General features: G+C 48.9%; 1 protein-coding gene across 1 annotated transcript; it reads left to right on the forward strand.

The window, feature by feature from the left end:
- The first annotated feature begins 1890 nt into the window (after positions 1 to 1890).
- Positions 1891 to 3162, forward strand: LOC123055067 (heavy metal-associated isoprenylated plant protein 39). Its single transcript, XM_044478976.1, has 3 exons — positions 1891 to 2176; positions 2302 to 2374; positions 2509 to 3162. Exons 1-3 carry the CDS (start codon positions 2162 to 2164, stop codon positions 2796 to 2798), a joined length of 378 nt encoding a protein of 125 aa, XP_044334911.1. The 5' UTR covers positions 1891 to 2161; the 3' UTR covers positions 2799 to 3162.
- The last annotated feature ends 15051 nt before the right edge of the window (positions 3163 to 18213 follow it).

An 18213-nucleotide genomic window follows, 5' to 3' on the forward strand; every position in this document is an offset into this window, starting at 1 on the left:
TTTGGGGATCAAACTCAAATTTAGTAAGTTTTGGGTTTAGGGGATTTCCTAGTTGGGTCTTTTGGGCTTAAGCATCACTTCTTTATTTTGCGAAAAGCTCAAGCATCAATTTTCCTCTCTAAATATGAGTAGTTTTTGGGATCTGCCAGAGATGCCCTAAGTTGTGATGTTGTAACATTATTTACTCTATTATTATTTTTTCCAACAAGTCATACCGACATATCAGGATGGCGCCTAGTCAATAGGTAGAGAAGTGGGAGATGTCTTCCTTAGGGACTAACTGACAGAGCACGGGAGCACAATTTTTATTTTTTGAGATAAATTTACATGATTTGATAAAAAAAAGGCAGGTTATTTGACATAATTTAATAAGATCCAACTGATGTATGTTTCCCACGAAATGGGTCCAGGTTGTCGGTCTATGAAAATAATGAAATTTAGCATAAATATGCACAAGGTAATATATAGCAACTAAAATATACTAGTCGAATATAGTGTAAATAGTTGTGAACTACTCCCTTCGTCCGGTGAAGAGTATACATATAGAAATTTTAAGACAGACAAATTATGGAGTTCAGTAAAAAATGCGTTGGAAAGGTGCAAGCCACCATCTCTCCTCTTTAATTAACCAACCCCCAATAAGCTAAGTGCATGTAGAAATTAAGAAAGACCATGTGTAGATTGCTATTGGTCTTGACTACCGTGTAATGAGAGAGAAGTATTTTTTTTTCTACTTTAAAGTACATTAGGAAGATAGAAGTACACTCTTTTGTGGATAAATTTTAAAACTAGATGTACACTCTTCACCGGACGAAGGGAGTAGGTAGTAACAAACAAGTACTCCCTTCGTCCCATAATGTAAGATGTTTTTTGACTTTCTGTCCCATAATGTAAGACGTTTTTTGACATTATTGTAATGTCAAAAAACATCTTACATTATGGGACGGAGGGAGTAGTACATTAGAAAGAAAAAAAAACAAGTAGTGAGCCATGGCGGAGTCCAGCGACCGTGATTGTGCTTCTATCATGAGCTAGTAATTTAAATCTCTCTTTCTGGGCAAAAACAACAAAAGCGGTAGAATTAGGTGACAGTTGGAGGTGAGATCGACCAGATACTCCCCCGTTGAGCTTCAGTGCGCGTGTGATTCTTTTCCGGTGGTAATTTTCCACCGCCCGGTCCCACGTGAAAGCTCATGCATGTGTTAATTTGACTCCCAGCCGCAGCGTCTGTATATGCTCAGCCATCCATAGTTCTCTGCCGCTTCAAGCGCCCGCACTGCCATCTTTTCAACAACACGACGGCGGCGAGGAATGGAGCGTAGTACGATTCGTCAGCTACCGGTGCCTATCAGCCAGTGTACGTGGACTCCACAATTGTCCTCGCACGGACTTGTGCTGCCTCAGCCCTCATCGCCGCTAATTATCCTTGGATTGTTTCAGAAAGCATATGAGAGACGACCGGGCATGAAGTGCCCAAAGTTGAATCGTTCCAAACACCCCCCGCAAGAAAAAAGTTGGTTTAAAACATTTGAAGAGAAGATCGCGGCGCGTAGCATTCATGGAACAGTTGTGGTCAGCAACTAATATCGTCTTCCCTCTTTTTATTTTTTGTGGCGGCATGGCCATTTGCCGTCGCTGTTGTGGCAGTAATGGCGATGCCGTCTGCAGGCAGGAGGGACTGGGCCGGGGATGAGCACTCTAGACTTCTACTATAAGCAACCGCCAACCAGCGACAGCACAGGCTCCCGATTAAATCAGTCAGTACGCTCGCAATCAAGCAACCACGGAGACTCCGCCGGCCCGTTGACGCGACGACCGCCCACCGCTCCGCAGGAACACGATGATCAGCACCAATAAACAAGCCCCTAAACCCTGGTTACAATTACCCTTAACCCGGGGTGCGGCTGGCTATCCACCGGCCTCCCCTCCGCTGTCACGCAGCGCCATCTTTGCCGCCACACTTGTCTTTGAAAGGAACCCGTCCGCCCGAGACTTTTTGCGCCGCGAGCTTGGTCACGTGCGTGCCGGCCCCGCCCTGGCCGCCTATAAGAATCCGCCGGCCCTGTGTCTCCCAAATCAGACCGCGCTTTCTTCCTTGCCCATCGCCGGTTCCCTGAGCTCCCACCCGCCGACGTTCGTCAGCGCCGGCCAGGTTGGATCCATGGCGGAGAAGAAGGTTTGTTGCTTACAATCGACCGAATTGGGATTTGGGATTTCTTTCTCTTCTGATTTCAGTACGGCTCTTGATTCCTGCTCATGTTTGCTGATCATGTTTTCTTGTTTGGCGGCCGGGGAATTCAGGTTGTGCTGAAGCTGGACGTGCACGACGACAGGCAGAAGCAGAAGGCGATGCAGGTCGTCTCCACCCTCCAAGGTAATAGTCCCCTGCTTCTCCTTCTTCTCCGGTTCTGTCCTGATCGTGCAGAGGAGCTGGCCAGGATCTTCATCGTAGCGCACCAGTCTGTTCTGTCATCATGCGCCTAACCGACAACTGTCGCTCTTCCTCAGGCATCGACCATATCGCCGTGGACATGAAGGACCAGAAGATGACGGTCATCGGCACCGTCGACCCCGTCGTCCTCGTCGAAAGGCTGCGCAGCAAGTTCCCCATGGCACAGATGATCTCCGTCGGCCCGGCCAAGGAGGAGAAGAAGGACGGCGCCAAGAAGGAAGGCGACAAGAAGGAGGGCGACAAGAAGGCGCCTCCGTTCTGGTACCCGCCGCCGCCGTACCACCCGCACCCGTACCACCACGCCTGCAGCGCCGACGAGGACCCCAACTCGTGCATCATCTCCTAGTCGGCGCGCGCCACCGATTTCCTCCTCTGTTGCAGATGTAGAATGGAATCACAGTGTGAAGAAAAATTAAATAGAACTGCCCACTTGGAATTTTCAGTGAATTCGGTGACAAGTAAGTGCTGAAATAAATAAACCGGAGGTGCGGCAGCTTGAGCGAGTCAGATGAGATCGATGCAAAATTCAGGCGGCTAGCTAGATTGGTCCCTCGTGCAACTTTACATTTACTAATAGAAACTCTGAAGCTGTCCGGCTGTGCTCCACCTGAGAGGTGCTTTCAGCCAGTCAGTGATCTCGATGGCAAAACCAAAAGGTGTCCAAGATTTTGGACTGCTTCTAATCACTTACTCATTGATGTTTTCTTTGACAGCGAGCGAGCCCCATCGGCACCTCCCTCACGAGTCCTAACACATGATTAGGACCTAATGCATTGTTAAACTGCCCATCTCATGAAAATACAACTTGTTAAATTGCTAACTGCAGGTCCAAATCGTTGCTCTAGCAGCATGGCGCTTTCAGTAGCATCGAACATCTTTTGTTGTCTACCGACGAATGCAGAGCCGTGCACATTTTAACCGCCCATTAACTTATTTGCTTGACTTTGTGTTTTAAAATTATTTGCTTGACATTGTGATAACTTTACTACAATTAAAGAATCAAACACCCTTTTTTTTCTAGAAAGCAACAGGTAAAAAATCTTCCCACTGTTTTGTTTGGAAGCTGCACCCGCACGTACACTGAAGCAACGTCTGCAGAACACTACAGCCACAAAGATTTAGGATTGACGAGCTCACCATAAGTTTATCACCTTTGTTGAAATAAATAACACGATTTAACTTTGACAGTACCGAAGATGCTTGTGAGTGTTTTGGACCCCCATTCTGCTGGTGTTGGTTCGATTTAAGATAGATCACTTTTCTTTGGATATGAAAGTGATGATTGTTCCATTGATGTTGTTAGTGTTAAGGTATTGCTTGGTGTTTCTTTGACATCCCTGATGTAGTATGTTCGGAGATGTAAGCTGTTGTTGCTCTTTCCCAGTAAACAAAAACTTCATTTTCATAATGAAAATGGGGTCATGTGGCCCCTCTTATTGAAAAATGTAACAAAGATGCTTCATTTAATTTTCACTCTGTGACTAATGTGGTGACACCATGATGGTTTTTAGTATGTTTATTATTCTCTCAGACCCATGTTAATTGACGCATCTCTAGTATAACTTTAGTATGGAGTATGTTTTTTCTATACAGACAAATCAAACCCACATGCCAGGACAACGGGACAGCGGATTGGGCAGAAGTAGTCTATACATTGGGAATTTGTGTATTCAACATCACACTTAAGCAACGCGGTGTTGCTAGCCGCAATTGTCACAAACACAATGCCGGGGTCTTCCGATACACGAGGACCACTATAATCTTCTCTAACATCAAGAAAGAAGCGTCGGTTTGCGTAAATGCCAGAGCACGTCATCTTAGTGTAATACTTCCTCCGGTCCATTTTACTCCGTGCATTATATTTGTGTCAAGTCAAACTTTGACTTAGGAATAGGACCATTATAGTTAAAAACATATCGACATCTACAATACCAAATATATATACTACGTTTCATAATGAATCTAACTATATTTATGTGCTATTGTGAATGTTGATATTTTTTCCTATAAGTTTGGTCAAACTAAACATACTTTCTTTTTGCAGGAGAAAGTAAAAATACTTTGACTTAGGAAAAACTTATACGCAGACGAAAAATGACCGGAGGGGGTATAATCCCGGGAGAGTGGTCCCGTTGTTTTGGCTATGGCAATGCTTGTGATGTACATAAACTCTTTTCTGACTTTCTTTGATACATCACCATTAATTCTCCCCCCATTATTCTACAAGCCCCACCCCGATTTCCCCATCAAAAGGGACGGCAGAGTTGAAGGTTGAAACTTATCCAGCAAAAGCAGATGGATACAAGGATTTTAGTGCGTGCATGCACCATATGGATTATTGGATGCGGTCGTGCTGTCATAGCCTTTTCGACGATAATCCTTGCTTGCCAAGGTGAAGCTGCGTCCACGTCTAACCAGGAAGAACCGTTATCGTTTCTGTTTTTTTTTATCCGGCGTCGGCACTGACGCACGCACGCACGTATGCATTTGGATTGGGTTGGGTTAGCCACTAGCTTCTCTCTTGATCCATCAACGGCACGAATTATTCCAGTTGGATTTTGGGTGGAAGCTCACTGAATGCTCCCCAATGGCGATAAGAAAGTACTGGAATAGACAAACTGGATGTCGAGCGGATTGAGCCAGTCAGGCACAAGGAGATCCATGAAAGATTTAGGCGGCTACCTAGATTGGTCTCACGTGCATCTTTACACTTGCCAATAGAAACTCTGGACTCTGAAGCTCTCCGGCTCTGCTCCACCGGACAGTTGCTTTCACTCAGCCTGTCAGTCAGTGATCTCGATGACAAAGTGAAAAGTTTTTCAAGATTTTGGACTGCTTTTAATCAATCACTCGTGTTTTCTTCGACAGTGAGTAAGCCCCGTCGACACCTCCTTCACGAGTCCTAACACATGATTATGACCTAATACATTGTTAACTACCCATCTCATGAAATACACATTGTTAATATGTTAACGCGGGTCTTGATCGCTGCTCTAACTGCATGGCCCTTTCAGTAACATCAATTGAACATCTTATCGGCAACGGCAGCACCGCGCACATTTTAGCAGTTTATTAACCTTTCTGCTTGACTTTTTGGTGTTTAGAAAAAAAGAGGGAAAGTTCAAAAGAGTTTAACTCTGTAATAACTTTACTTATTTGAAAGTTTTTTTTCTTCTAGAAAGAGCAGGTAAAATATCTTGCCACTTATTTTGTTTGGAAGATGCATACACATGCACACTCATGCAACATCTGCTGAACACTTGAGTCACAGAGGTTTAAGATTGATGAAGCCACCACAAACTTCTCGCTATCGATGGAATGTTTCTCCCCCACTTGGAGAATATATTCTGATTTAACTTTGGCACATTTCCCTTACCTTTGTGTTTTCAATTTATGATAATTTTTATTTGGTTAAAAAATTCTGGCCACAAAACCTCTTTTTTGTGACATCATGTCGGTTTTTACTCTGGTTTTTTTCTTATACAAACAAATTTGTCCCAGATGTCAGGATAGTGGGGTGGCTGATTGAGTGACAAAATCAGAGTCGAATACATTGGAAGTGTATTTCAGACGTTACACTTGAGCTGCGTACTGTGGCTAGCGAACTTGACACAACATCATAGTATTTTGATAGACTTTGATTAAATATGAGTGAATTTGACATAATTCTAGACACCCCAATGAATATGTGTCCGAGTTGTCCTCCATTTAAGTGTCGTGTGATCCTAATAAATTGGTCTAAATTAGAACATTATAAGATAGGTAAAATACTCTTTCCATTTCAAATTAATTGAAGTTCTGCGTTTTCTTTATAATCAATCTTGTGTAAGTTGGATCAAGTTTACAGAACAATATTCAAACATCTGGAAAAGTAAATTAGGTTGGACTCTTTATAAAGTAAACTTCCGTACTAGGTATACTTGATGTTGTAGTTTTTACCATATTTGTTTTCTATAAAACTTGGTCAAACTTAAACAAGTTTAACATAGAAGAAATGAGAGTCAGTTAATTTTGAATGGAGGACTATGTCACAATGGAAAACCTAAAAGGCTAAATATTTTTACATTTCTTAATGGAGTAAAATAAACGCATAACATGATAATTAAGGGTGAAAACGTGAATATACTCCTAAATAGCAAATGTGACCATGTGCATTATCTGGGTGAGGGACCAATAAAGTATTTTAGAAGGAAAATGAATGAACATCATGGCGTCATGTCTTTTCATACGCAATGAACTAATCCTATATACCTAAATAGTTGATTCCCACTAACTCTAATTCTCTCAACATGCAACTATGCCGCCTCATCATGCCACCATGGATAACCTAAATAATTGATCCCCACTATCTCCAATTCTTTTAACATACAAATATGCCACATCATGCCACCATGCATGCATGAGAAAAGACCCACATTAAAATGCACCATGCATAAATATTATACACCTTCAGAATAGCCAAATATGATATTATAAGCTAGTTTCAATTCATATATTGTTAGTCCAAATTCTATTGTTTCACATAAACAAAGTTCACTAAAAAAATTGAACCGATCCCCGCAACAACGCGCAGGGTATCATCTCTAGTATTCATAGATTGTGTGCCTTTTTTTGTGGGGCATAAGATTATGTGCCATTGATCTTATGGGACCATGTAGAACCTCTTCCGATTGTAGGATTTCAATACTTGTTTTACGTTGAGATGTCCAATAATCATCTCTCTCTCTCTCTCTCTCCATGTTTTGTAAAACTTTAACATCTTGTTTAATTGCACAATGTAAAGGCACCCCCACCAGACATGGAGTATCTACACCCGAGCTCAAATGCTCCCTCGTGAACAGTAAAATAAATAAAAAGTAAAAACATTCAAAAAATTCTGAAATTTTTTTGTGGCGAACTTTGACAAACGTTTTGTATGGTTACAAAATTTCAGCACAAAATGAAATTTGTGTAAGTCATGGCAAAAAAAAACAAAACGATGTTGCAAAAATGCTTGTTTTGAAAACATTTCGGAGTGCTAATTGTTTTTGCCATGCATTCCACGAATGTCTTTTGGTGCTGAAATATTGTAAGCATACAAAACATTTGTCAAAGTTTACCATAATAAAAAATCATAGCTTTTTGATTTTTTAACTATTTTTTCGATTTTACTGTTCAGGAGGGAGTATTTAAGCTCGAGAGAAGAATAGGACTTTTGCCACCCTTCTAAAAAAATCTGCTCATGCCAGGCACATAGCTATCAGTCTCAATCAACTCCAGCTTTGTCCTTGCATGGACTGATGTTGTCGCGTTCCATGCATCACCACTAATTCTTCTCCCATTATTCTACAAACCACACCCGCATTTTCTCCATGAAAAAGAACGGATGAGCTGAACTTTGAACCTTTCCCGCGAAGTAGATGGATCCAGCTGGGGGTCTTGGTGTGTGCATGCACTACGGAATGGGCGCACGCTAAGAATAATGCACCATACTGTCATACTCCTTTTCTTCGATAATCCTTGCTTGCCGCGTCCACACGTCTTGCCAGGAGGAATCACTATTGTTTCTATATCTCTTTTTGTCCGGCGACGCCACTGACGCACGCATACATTTGGATTAGATTGGGTTGGGTTGGGTTAGCCGCTAGCTTCTCTCGCGCATATTCCCTTTAGAGTTGCTTTCAGTGAGTAATCCCGATGAGAACGCAAAAAGTAGCGAGATTCCTAATACCATGATTAGGACGTAGTAATACAATGTTAACCGCCCATCTCGCAAAATATACGTTGTTAACAGCGGGTCTCAATCGCTCCTCTAACTGCATGGAGTTCTGAACATGTATACCTAACAACTTTTGTGTGGTACCGCCGGCTGTGAATCCAGGTAAATTTCATCCGTCCATCATCTGAATATCCAGCATATCTCATTTGTTTGCAAATCTTTGCTGCTGACTTTTGTGATACCTCTAAAATCAACCCCTATTGTTTTTCTCACGCCGTGGTGTCGCAGCTAGCTAACTGGGTGGACAAGTCGCGTCTTCGTTGTGTGCGTAATCGACATGGTATAAGAGCCATGCAGTGTGGCTAGGCGCACTTGTTAAACGGAATTCAACTCACTTATCACAAAATTGACGAAACACAGGCGGCTTTGTCATAACCTGGAAATTCATGTCTTTTGAGATACAGTACGTAGGAATTTATCGCACGCGATATTCGTCGTGTATTTACACCTTTGCAGATGTGCCCGCCTGCGTCCCTGTCACACTGACCGTCGCTGTTGCATGCATCATTTCATCGCCACCAATAATTCCTGCTCCATTATTGTTCTACAAACTTTGGCTCCTATTTAATTTTGAAGGGAAAAGAGAAGGGTGGAGTTGAATTCTGAGACTTTCCAGCAGAGCAGAGCAAATCGCTACAGGAGCGTTGTTGGATGGAGCCTGAAGGAGAATGCGTACGTGCGTCATAGGCTCCACGTACTGCTGACGCCCGCATGCACTTGGCCACTTGGGCAGGGTTGGGGTTGGGAACTTGGGATTTGCTTCCCTCGCGGCGCGCGCACGTTGCCGTGTCGCCGGTGGAGATGGCCGGTCTTTTCCGTCGGTCGATTCGCCTGAGAATACGTTCGATGATACTCCAAAGCGCGAAAACCTGGTGAATTATCTTTCCTCTGTAGCACTAGTTTGGTTGCTAGAGGTCGAGCAGGCCGTCCGGATGCGCGCACCTGCCGAGGTCAGCCAAGATGCGCGTATGCAACATTACTCCCTTGTCTAGTGCGCGCTCATGCGGCCAAATGGACAATTCATATGTTTTTTTTTTGTGTCTCTCCACTCTCCTCAGAGCATCTTCAACAGCCGCCGCGCCAAACCAGGCGATGGGCGCGCGGTACGCCGCGTTCGGCGGCCGTTGAAGATGCTCTCGTGCGTAAACTCGTAGACTACTAGCAGTACTGTTACTACTTGAGTTGCTGGTGGATGCACTGTACAAAAATCTTCTCATGCCTGGCACGTACCTATCAGCAGTCTGGACTGGGCTCCACCACCTTTGTCCTCTCCCATGGACCGTTCTTGGCCAGTTGCATGCATCACCACGAACACCAATTCTCCTCCCATCATTATTCTACAAAACCTACACCGGCCACACCGATTTCTCCATCAAAACGAACGTGTTCAAGGCTTAAACTTCCAGCCGAGCAGATTGACAGAAAGGACACGGTCTGTATGCACGATGGAATGGGTGCAAGCCAAGCTAGAGCCTAGAGGCAATATCACGACTGCGTCATGGACATACATTCGTGGTACGTGGCCACGTAGCCTTTTTGACGTAAGATATCCTTGCTTGCCAAGGTACCGCTGCGTCCCCATCTGCCGGGCCCTGGCCCGCACGACGAATCACCATCCTTTCTTTTTCCGGCGACGCTTCTTACGCACGCACGCACTTGGGGTTGGGCGCTAGCTGCTCTGGCGCACTTTGCCGCGTCCGTGTTTGTGATCGGCACGAATATCTTCTGGGGTTTATCTTTTCAAGATCGAGATTTTGGACTCTGCCGAAAAATTCCCAAGGCACCGGCAAGAGGGAGGCAGGACGTTCCGTTGCTACAGAGGAGGCCGTCCGGACGGGCGCTCAATGCAAGTCAGCCAAGATGCGCACATGGCCACTTGGACTGCCTATTTTTTTGCGTTTCTTCTCACGTTGATCGATATGATCAAAGTCTACAACAAGTGGGTACTTGCATTACTCCGATGTCGCCGCACAAGGTTCTACTTGTGGTATCTATCTCTTCACCGGCCGGTGGACGTATCCAACGTCGCACTCCTAATTGTTACATCTGGGAATCTTAAAAACTCCGGTTGACATACTACCTTCGTTCACAAGTCCTACCGTCTGATCATGACTGAATGCATTGTTAACCGCGTGCTATACACGGAATGAAAGTTCCATCTCCACTATAGTTGCACGTCATCCATCATCACCTTCTAATTAGTTATTAATCAGCTCGTACACGCAGTCCGGCGCTTCAAATCCGTACGGGAATTGGTAAACCATCCATTGTTGACTGCAAGCGTGCCCGGCGCATGCATGCATGCACGAGAATTTGGAGTTCATTCCCGTTCCACTAGTATTATACAAACCTTCACCTTCATTTTCAAGGCAAAGAACGGAGGATTTCAAAGCTGGGACCAGAGGAGATGCATCCAGCTAGAGCTAGGGGTGTGCGTTCATAGCTTGATCATGTATGCGTGCCTTTAGTAGTCTAGCTAGAACAAAAGATTTCGACATATATTCGTGCTATGTAGCCACCTACAGGCTACAGTTCTACCTTTTTGACATACTCCTCCGTTCCTAAATACTTGTCTTTCTAGAGATTTCAACAAATGACTACATACGATGCAAAATGAGTGAATCTACACTCTAAAATATGTCTATATACATCTGTATGTGGTACTATTTGAAACCTCTAGAAAGACAAATATTTAGGTACGGACGGAGGAGTTCTTGCCTACCTTGCTTGCCTCTGTATGTGGTAACTATTCGTCCTTGCCTACCTTGCTTGCCCTTGGCTCGCAAGGTAGGCAAGGACGAATCACCAGCATTTCTTTTTCCTTTTTCGCACGGCGACGCTTCTTGCTTACGCACGCACTTCGCACATGTTGCCGCGTCCTTGGCCTTGGCGACGGGCAGTTTTAGTCGAGCCATCTCATCGGCGGAACATGATGATGTTGATGCATGCCGCGTAGGCCTTCCCAGAATGCCAAAAGGGTTCCGACCTTATCCCTTCATCAAGATTTTTAGGTTGCGATGCGACCGAGATTTTGGACTAGTGTTTCTATTCTGTCGCGAATTTGCTGATGCAAGGCGTCATCAGGTAGTACAAAGTTGGGTTCCTAGTGAGGAGGCCAACAAAAAGGGAAAGATGCGCACATTTTTCCATGATGCAAATGCGGCCAATACATGTTTCATTTTGTTGTTTCATCTCACGCTGATGGACATGACTAAACATTGCACCATTTAACTTGATTTACTAGCAGCGGCGGAGGGGGTGAAGAAGATAAGTTATGCATGAACTCTGAGAAATCGTTGATATTCAAGTCTAATAATATTAGGAGTATTTTTTAGAAAAGGAGAATGACCCCCGGCCTCTGCATCTGGGCGATGCATACGGCCACTTTATTAATTATTTTCATAAGACCTTACAAAGCCATACAACAGCAAGACTAAAGCCACCGTCTAAGCAACAACTATCGCTACACCTATCCATTTGATGAAGGGGCGCAGATAGTCTGGGCCTAATACCAAACAGACATCGCAGCCAAGCCTAAACAACTAAGACCTGAGGTCCCAACCAGGACGTCTGCCGGGTATGGGGCACCTACCAGTCCGGCGCACTCCTCAACCAGGACGCCTGCCGGGTATGAGGCCGCCGCAGCCACCTGCCACCAATCCATCTTCAGAGTTGTACTGTTGCATGTACCGTGCCAGGTCTCTCTGCCATCGACGCCACCACGACGCCCGACAACGTCGTCCTCCTGCGCGAGTCCATCCTCCCACAGCGAACACCGAATCTGCACTGCGCCACGCCGTCAAGATCCGTCGCCATCAGTGTGTAGGATGAATCACCGCTCCACCAAAGAATCCGTCCTCTGGTCCCTCGATCACGTGTGTACCTCCAAGAATGACGCCCCCAAAGAAGGAACGACACCAGAGCGCCGCCGTCATCCGATCATCCGATCTAGGGTTTCCCTCGGAGGTAGTAGAGAGTGGCCTTGAACTTCTCCATGGCGATGCCTTCAAAAAGGGAACGACGCAGATAGCGCCGCCACCGCCGGCCTTAGCAGACGCCGAAGGCAAGTTTTCACCCAGATCAGTTCGAAGGGATCCAACTCTCGTGCATGGGCCGACGTCACCACCAGCACCATCAAGCAGAACCCTGGAGCACCAGCAGATGAGCGAGCCGCCGGCACCACCGCATCCAGATCGCCGGCCACGCCGGGCCGCCGCCATCCCCCGCGCCGTCCGGGTCAGAGACGGAGCCGCCGACCGCGCACAGGGACCACCGCCGCCTGCACACGCCGGAGCGCCGCCGAGAGCCTAGCGCCCGCCACCACTTGCCGAGGGCCGCCGCCGCGCGCCCCGAGCGGACTCCCACGCACACCAGGGGAAACCGCAAGCGTGAGCCCTGCCGTCGCCCCAAAGCCCGCGCCGGCACGCCCCGCCTCCAGCGCGCCGCAACAACCGCCGCGATCCGCCCGCGCCAGATCCAGCGAGTCGTGGGAGAAGAGATCCCGCCGCCGCCGACGCCGACCAGGCTTTGCCCGGCGGCGGCGAGGAGGAGAGGTCGGGGGAGGGACGAGGACGCGGCGGCGCTAAGGTTCCCCCCGGTCGCCGCGCAGGGGCGACACGGGAGGAGTCGGGGGTCGCGATGGAGTCGGGGGTATACTTAAGAGTTTCTTTAGAATAGAGCGGCAATGGCCCCCTTTGGCTCCACAAAGCTCCACCACTGTTTACTAGTTAATTACTGCTGCTGGGAACACTATCTCCGGCGTCACGTTGCACGGACGCACGGTTGCAATCCTCACTGTCATATGTGCTCAATTTTTTAACCCCTAGCTCCTTTTTGTATAGCTCGAGTCCTAACATCTCCACCAGTACTCCTTTTCCATGTGTTATTAATCAACTTCGTACGTTGGCCGGGGAATCTGCTGGGCGATTGGCGGACCCTCCATTATTAACCGGCGCGTGAGAAGTTCGATCAGCCAAGCTGGTCAATGGGCTATTTCCCTCATTCCTTGCCGGAATGTTAGCTATCAGTGCGTGATGCACCTCATGGACCGTTGTTTTTTGCATGCACCACCGATAAAGAAAGATCAATTAAACGCTGATTTGTCGAGGCAAAGAACAGGCGGCTAGGAGCTGAAAGCTGATACTTTCCAGTTGAGCAGATCAACACGGGGGATTTTTTTTTTTAGATCGACATGGGGATGTTGATCCATGCACGACGAGGGATTCGTGTTACGTGGATGGGCGTAGGAGGCAGCATCTCTAGCAGACCCCGCATTCCGCCGACCCGCAAAACGTGTTTGCAGCTTGCGGAAAACGCGTTTTAGGGATCGGTTTTTTTTCGACAGAACAGACCCCTCAAACTTAAACTGTAAAACAAAATATTCGCTTATATTTTTTCCCATGTCTTCTTCTTCCCCTCGTCCATGTCCATGGTCAGGTAGCTTGCTCCCACAAAACCGACGAATAATACACGAAGCGGTCAAAAATGGAGCCGCATGATCCATCCATTAGCTAACTAGCTCTGCTCGAATCGATCAAGAGCTAGCTCTGCTTGAATCCATCCAGGAGCTAGCTAGCTAGCTAGCCTAGCTCGAATCCACTCAGGTGCGAGCTAGGTAGCTAGCTTCTCCGTCGCCGCGCGTTGCGGCCGGGGCAGACGGGTGGCGGCCGGTCGGCCGGGCTAGCTTCATGGCCGGGCGGACGGGCGCGGCGGCCGGGCGGTCGGGCGAGCTTCATGGCGTTGGCGAGAGCAGAGATTTCTCAACCGCCAACGTTGACTGGTATTCAGTGCCCTGAAAAAGTTGCCTTCAAAACTGTAGACATGAGGGTTTTGGCTTCGCGTTCACGGGGCCCCTTAAAAAATTTAAGTGTCAGACGATTTAAAGTGGTCTGTTCGGACCCGCTTTTTCGACTGGAACTGTAAAAAATGGTTATTTTACGGGTTTGACCAACTATGCGGGGTCTGCATGAGATGCTCTTACGAATTGCGACACACAATACATGGCTCCGTTTTCTCTCTGTGTTGCTTGGAATCGAATTTGTTTCTCGACTCCACGCACGCGGCGATTTCCTTGGCCGGCCGGTGATGCTCACAGCACTTGGGTGGGCAACTTTGTCTGCAGGATATGCGTGCATATGCATGTGTCCGCCTTTCCAAACCGCCAAAAGGTTTCAGATTGATTGTGCTCTTGGAGTAGTACCACTGTCGCCAAAGATTTCCACGACAGTGCACCCGGCCAAGGAAAGGTTCCCTTTCATCTATACGTACGTCATAAAAAGATCGGTCTACTTCCTGGAGGGATGCCGCCGGCACCGGCCGGACTCCGGAGCAAAGCATGCTACCCTTGATTGACTCGTCATGCCAGCAACACGGCTGGAAATGAGTCGCGTATCTCGATCTACCTGTCCTTCTGCACCGGCGATCGACCGTCTCGTCTCCGGCATCATGATTGCACGGTTGCAAATCCTCGGCTGTGATGTCTGCTTGATATTTTATTTAAGCCCAACTTGACATGTAGATTGTACACGAGTCCTAACATCTGATTAGGACCTAGTAATAGATTGTTAACTAGGGCGTCTTGATATTCCGTCTCCACTGCAATAATTGCATGTTATCCATCAACACCTTTCGATTTGTTAATTCAGTTCGTGAGGGCCTGCAAATCTGCAGGGCGATTGTTCGGCCCTCCGTTGGTTGGTTCTGCCATCCATCATCGGATGAGAATTTGGATTAGCTAGGCTGCCAATGGACTACTATTTATTTAATTTCCTCCGTTGCTCGCCAGATGGGTGTAGCTATCGATCGATCAGCGTGTTGCTCACCTCATGGACCGTTGACGCACGCACGCATGCCGCTGCTCTTTCATTGTTCTACGTCTCGCGGCAAAGAACGGGCAGCTCGGAGTTCAAAGTTGATAGAGATGGGATTGGTTGGGCGCAAGATATAGCAATATCACGTCACAGATTCGTGGTACATCGCTGCGCTGTTTTCTTCCTCACTTTCGTGTGAGACGGATCGATGAGAGAGTGCCGAGGAAGACGGAATCGAATTTGTGTCCGGGGTCCTCGCACGCGCTCCATGGCCATACTCCTTTTCCGGCAGGTGTCGCTGGATACGCACGCACACGCACCATGGTACCCCTTTTTTGTCTCCGGGAATATGCGTGCATGTGTCCGCCATTCGATAGCTCTTTGAGTGCTACGTATCGCCAAATTTTCCACGACAGAGCACCTGACCCAGGAGAGGTTGCCCCAGCCCAAACACAAGACACGTATCTCTACCTGCCTCTGCCCAGGTCTGAAACAAAAGAAATCTACTTTTGCGCCGGTGATGGACCGTCTCCCGCGCCATGTTGCGTGGTGGCAATCTTCACTGTTTCATCCGCTCAATTTTCAGATCAATTATTAATGTCTGATCATAACAGAATGCATTGTTAACTGCGTGTTATTGATAACATCCCAACCCCGCTACAATTGCATGCACCATCCGTTGGTAATGGCAAGGGTCCCGTCAATGAGCTACGTACCAGTCTGTGCGTGTATGTGAGCTGCCGGTATGTTCCGGCACTGCATTGACCCGTTGACACATGCACCTGCATCACTGCTAATCCTCTTCCATTATTCTACGAACCCAACCCACCCATCCTGATTTCTCTTGGCAGAGAAGGGACAGCTCGTAGCAGTGATGGATACGCCCTTAGGCCAACTCCAGTCCACCAACCCAAACCAACGTCCGTTTTGACCTGCTTTAGTCTGTTTGGTGCGGCAATGAGGTCGCTCATGTCCGATTGGAGCTGTTGTGGTGTCGATGCGTCTAATGTGCGGCCGCACCCCATATCATGTCCCGGGTGGACGTGATATAAAAAAAATCGTAAAAACTCAAAAGAAATGCAAAAAAATAAAATAAACGCAAACATAAAAACATAAAGAACATAATTAAACATCACAGCCCCAGAACGGCCCCGTTCCACAGTTCACATAGACATTATTAACATAAAAAAACAAAAGAAAAGAGTCGCCCGCTCGCTCCTGTCGTGCCCGTCGCCGTCTCCTCACACGTTGCCGTTGTCGTCATCTTCTCCAGTGAGGTCGATGTAGGGCGGCGGCGTCCAGAGGGGGGCCAGTCCCTGGAAGGCGGGAGGCGCCTGCACCACCTCACCAGTGGCGACGTCTCGCGCTCCGGTGACCGCGGCGGCGTAGGGCACCAGTTCACGGCCCCCACGCCGTCGGCCATGTCCGTGGCCGTGCACGACCAGCTCCACTGCTGGCCTACCAAGCCCGGGTGGAACGCGGTGACGGGCTGCTCCTCCAGCACCTCCTCCCTCACCTCCTCCTTGACGTCCCTCATCTCCAGCTCCGGCACGGCCACGTCGCCAACCACAGAGAGGGCAATCATGGTCTCCAGGCCCTTCCATTGGCGCTCATCGTGCGTGTTCATGGAGTCTTCTGTGACACGTTGAAGGAGCCGAGCCTCCTCCTCCCCTGTCATGCGTGGAGCTGGTGGTGGCGACGGAGAGGGCGAAGGGGACGGCGTCGGCGATGCCGCGCACGTGGGAAGGGCTCGGAGCACGCGCACGGCGCTCACGTGGCCGCCGCGGCCCCGATGAGGGCCGGCAAAAAAGGACGCGCGCCGCACGTCGTGCTCGTCCCGAAACCACGTGTCCCAGAGAGCGGAGTTGACGACGTACGTGGGGTCGTAGTAGAGGTCATCAGGCAGGACGCGGCGGCAGCGTTCGATCTCCTCGCGGCGGGCACGTCCGCTCATCGGGACTGGTGGGATCGGCACCCGGTCCGCGAAAGATGCCAGTTATTGGGGAGGTGAACGTCGCTCTAGGGGAGTGGCGTCCTCGTCTCCCAATAATGACGGCAAACATCCGCGTGGATGTACTGCCGGTCGCGCTCGCCGCCGGGCGTAGGGCCGATGGTGAATGGGACAGCCGTGGGGGCCCTACGTGCTGGTGATGCGGCCTCTGCTTTGAGGCCGCGGCGGCGGCGGCCCGACGACGAGCCAGCCTCCTGGTCGTGCGCCCCCTTGCGGCCGGTGCTCCACCACACCATGCCTGACGGCGGCCGGCGAGCTCGAGGAAGGGGAAGGGAGAGCTAGTGTTTGGGTGTCGCGTTTCGAGGAGGCCGCGACGACTGGAGTGGGAGCGTGGACTGCGACCGGTCCACGGCTTCCCATTTAAGAAGGACGCCTACCGCGCGCCTGGGCGGATGACAGGTGGGGCCGGTCGCGTGTGCGCATTTATGTTGCGCGGTGGGAGATAGCTGGCCGCCTGCCACGCGGCCCCGATGCGGACTAGCGCCGCGTCCGTTTGCTGTCCGCCTGGACCGAAACCAGGCGCATGTTCGCGCTCGAAATGGGTCGGGCCGGGCAGCAAACCGATAAGATGGGTTCAGGACGTCGCGCGCTGGGCCGTGGGGTCAGTCCGTTTTACCCGAAACGAACAGGGCCGGACGGGATGGGATCATGCGCTGGAGTTGGCCTTATGGTGTGCGTCGGGAAAGGTGGTTTGGCGGCCGTCCGGACTCTAAAGATGCGCGCATCGCATGCAGTGTTCGCTTGACTCCACCGTCACCAACACGGGGGAAAAGGATACACGTATATACGTTCAGCTTGGGAAAACGATGGACGGACCTATCTATCAGGAGAGCCCTGTGCATGATAGGGTCGCTATGCATCATGAATCGGTTCAACTATGTGCCACTACTTGCTTGAGCTAGTTATTACTGGACAAGTGCAGTTCTAGCTTGTGTGGCCCTACCGCTAGCTAGCCGCCAAGGGGAACCAGCTAGAAGTGTTTCATGACCCTTTTGTGTAGCGCCCGCCATGCCGGCGTCACACCCTACTGTGCAGCGCCTAGCGCGGCGGTGTTGCACTCTTGTCCACCGTGGCAGCCCCTGGGCCCGCACCCAGCAGTGCAGCGCCTCCGAGCTAGGCGCCACACATGTAATGTGCAGCGCCTAGCCGCTAGGCGCCACACATGTGCAGCGTCTAGCGGCTA

Source organism: Triticum aestivum, chromosome 2D, assembly GCF_018294505.1.
Source record: "Triticum aestivum cultivar Chinese Spring chromosome 2D, IWGSC CS RefSeq v2.1, whole genome shotgun sequence".
Lineage (NCBI taxonomy): Eukaryota > Viridiplantae > Streptophyta > Magnoliopsida > Poales > Poaceae > Triticum > Triticum aestivum.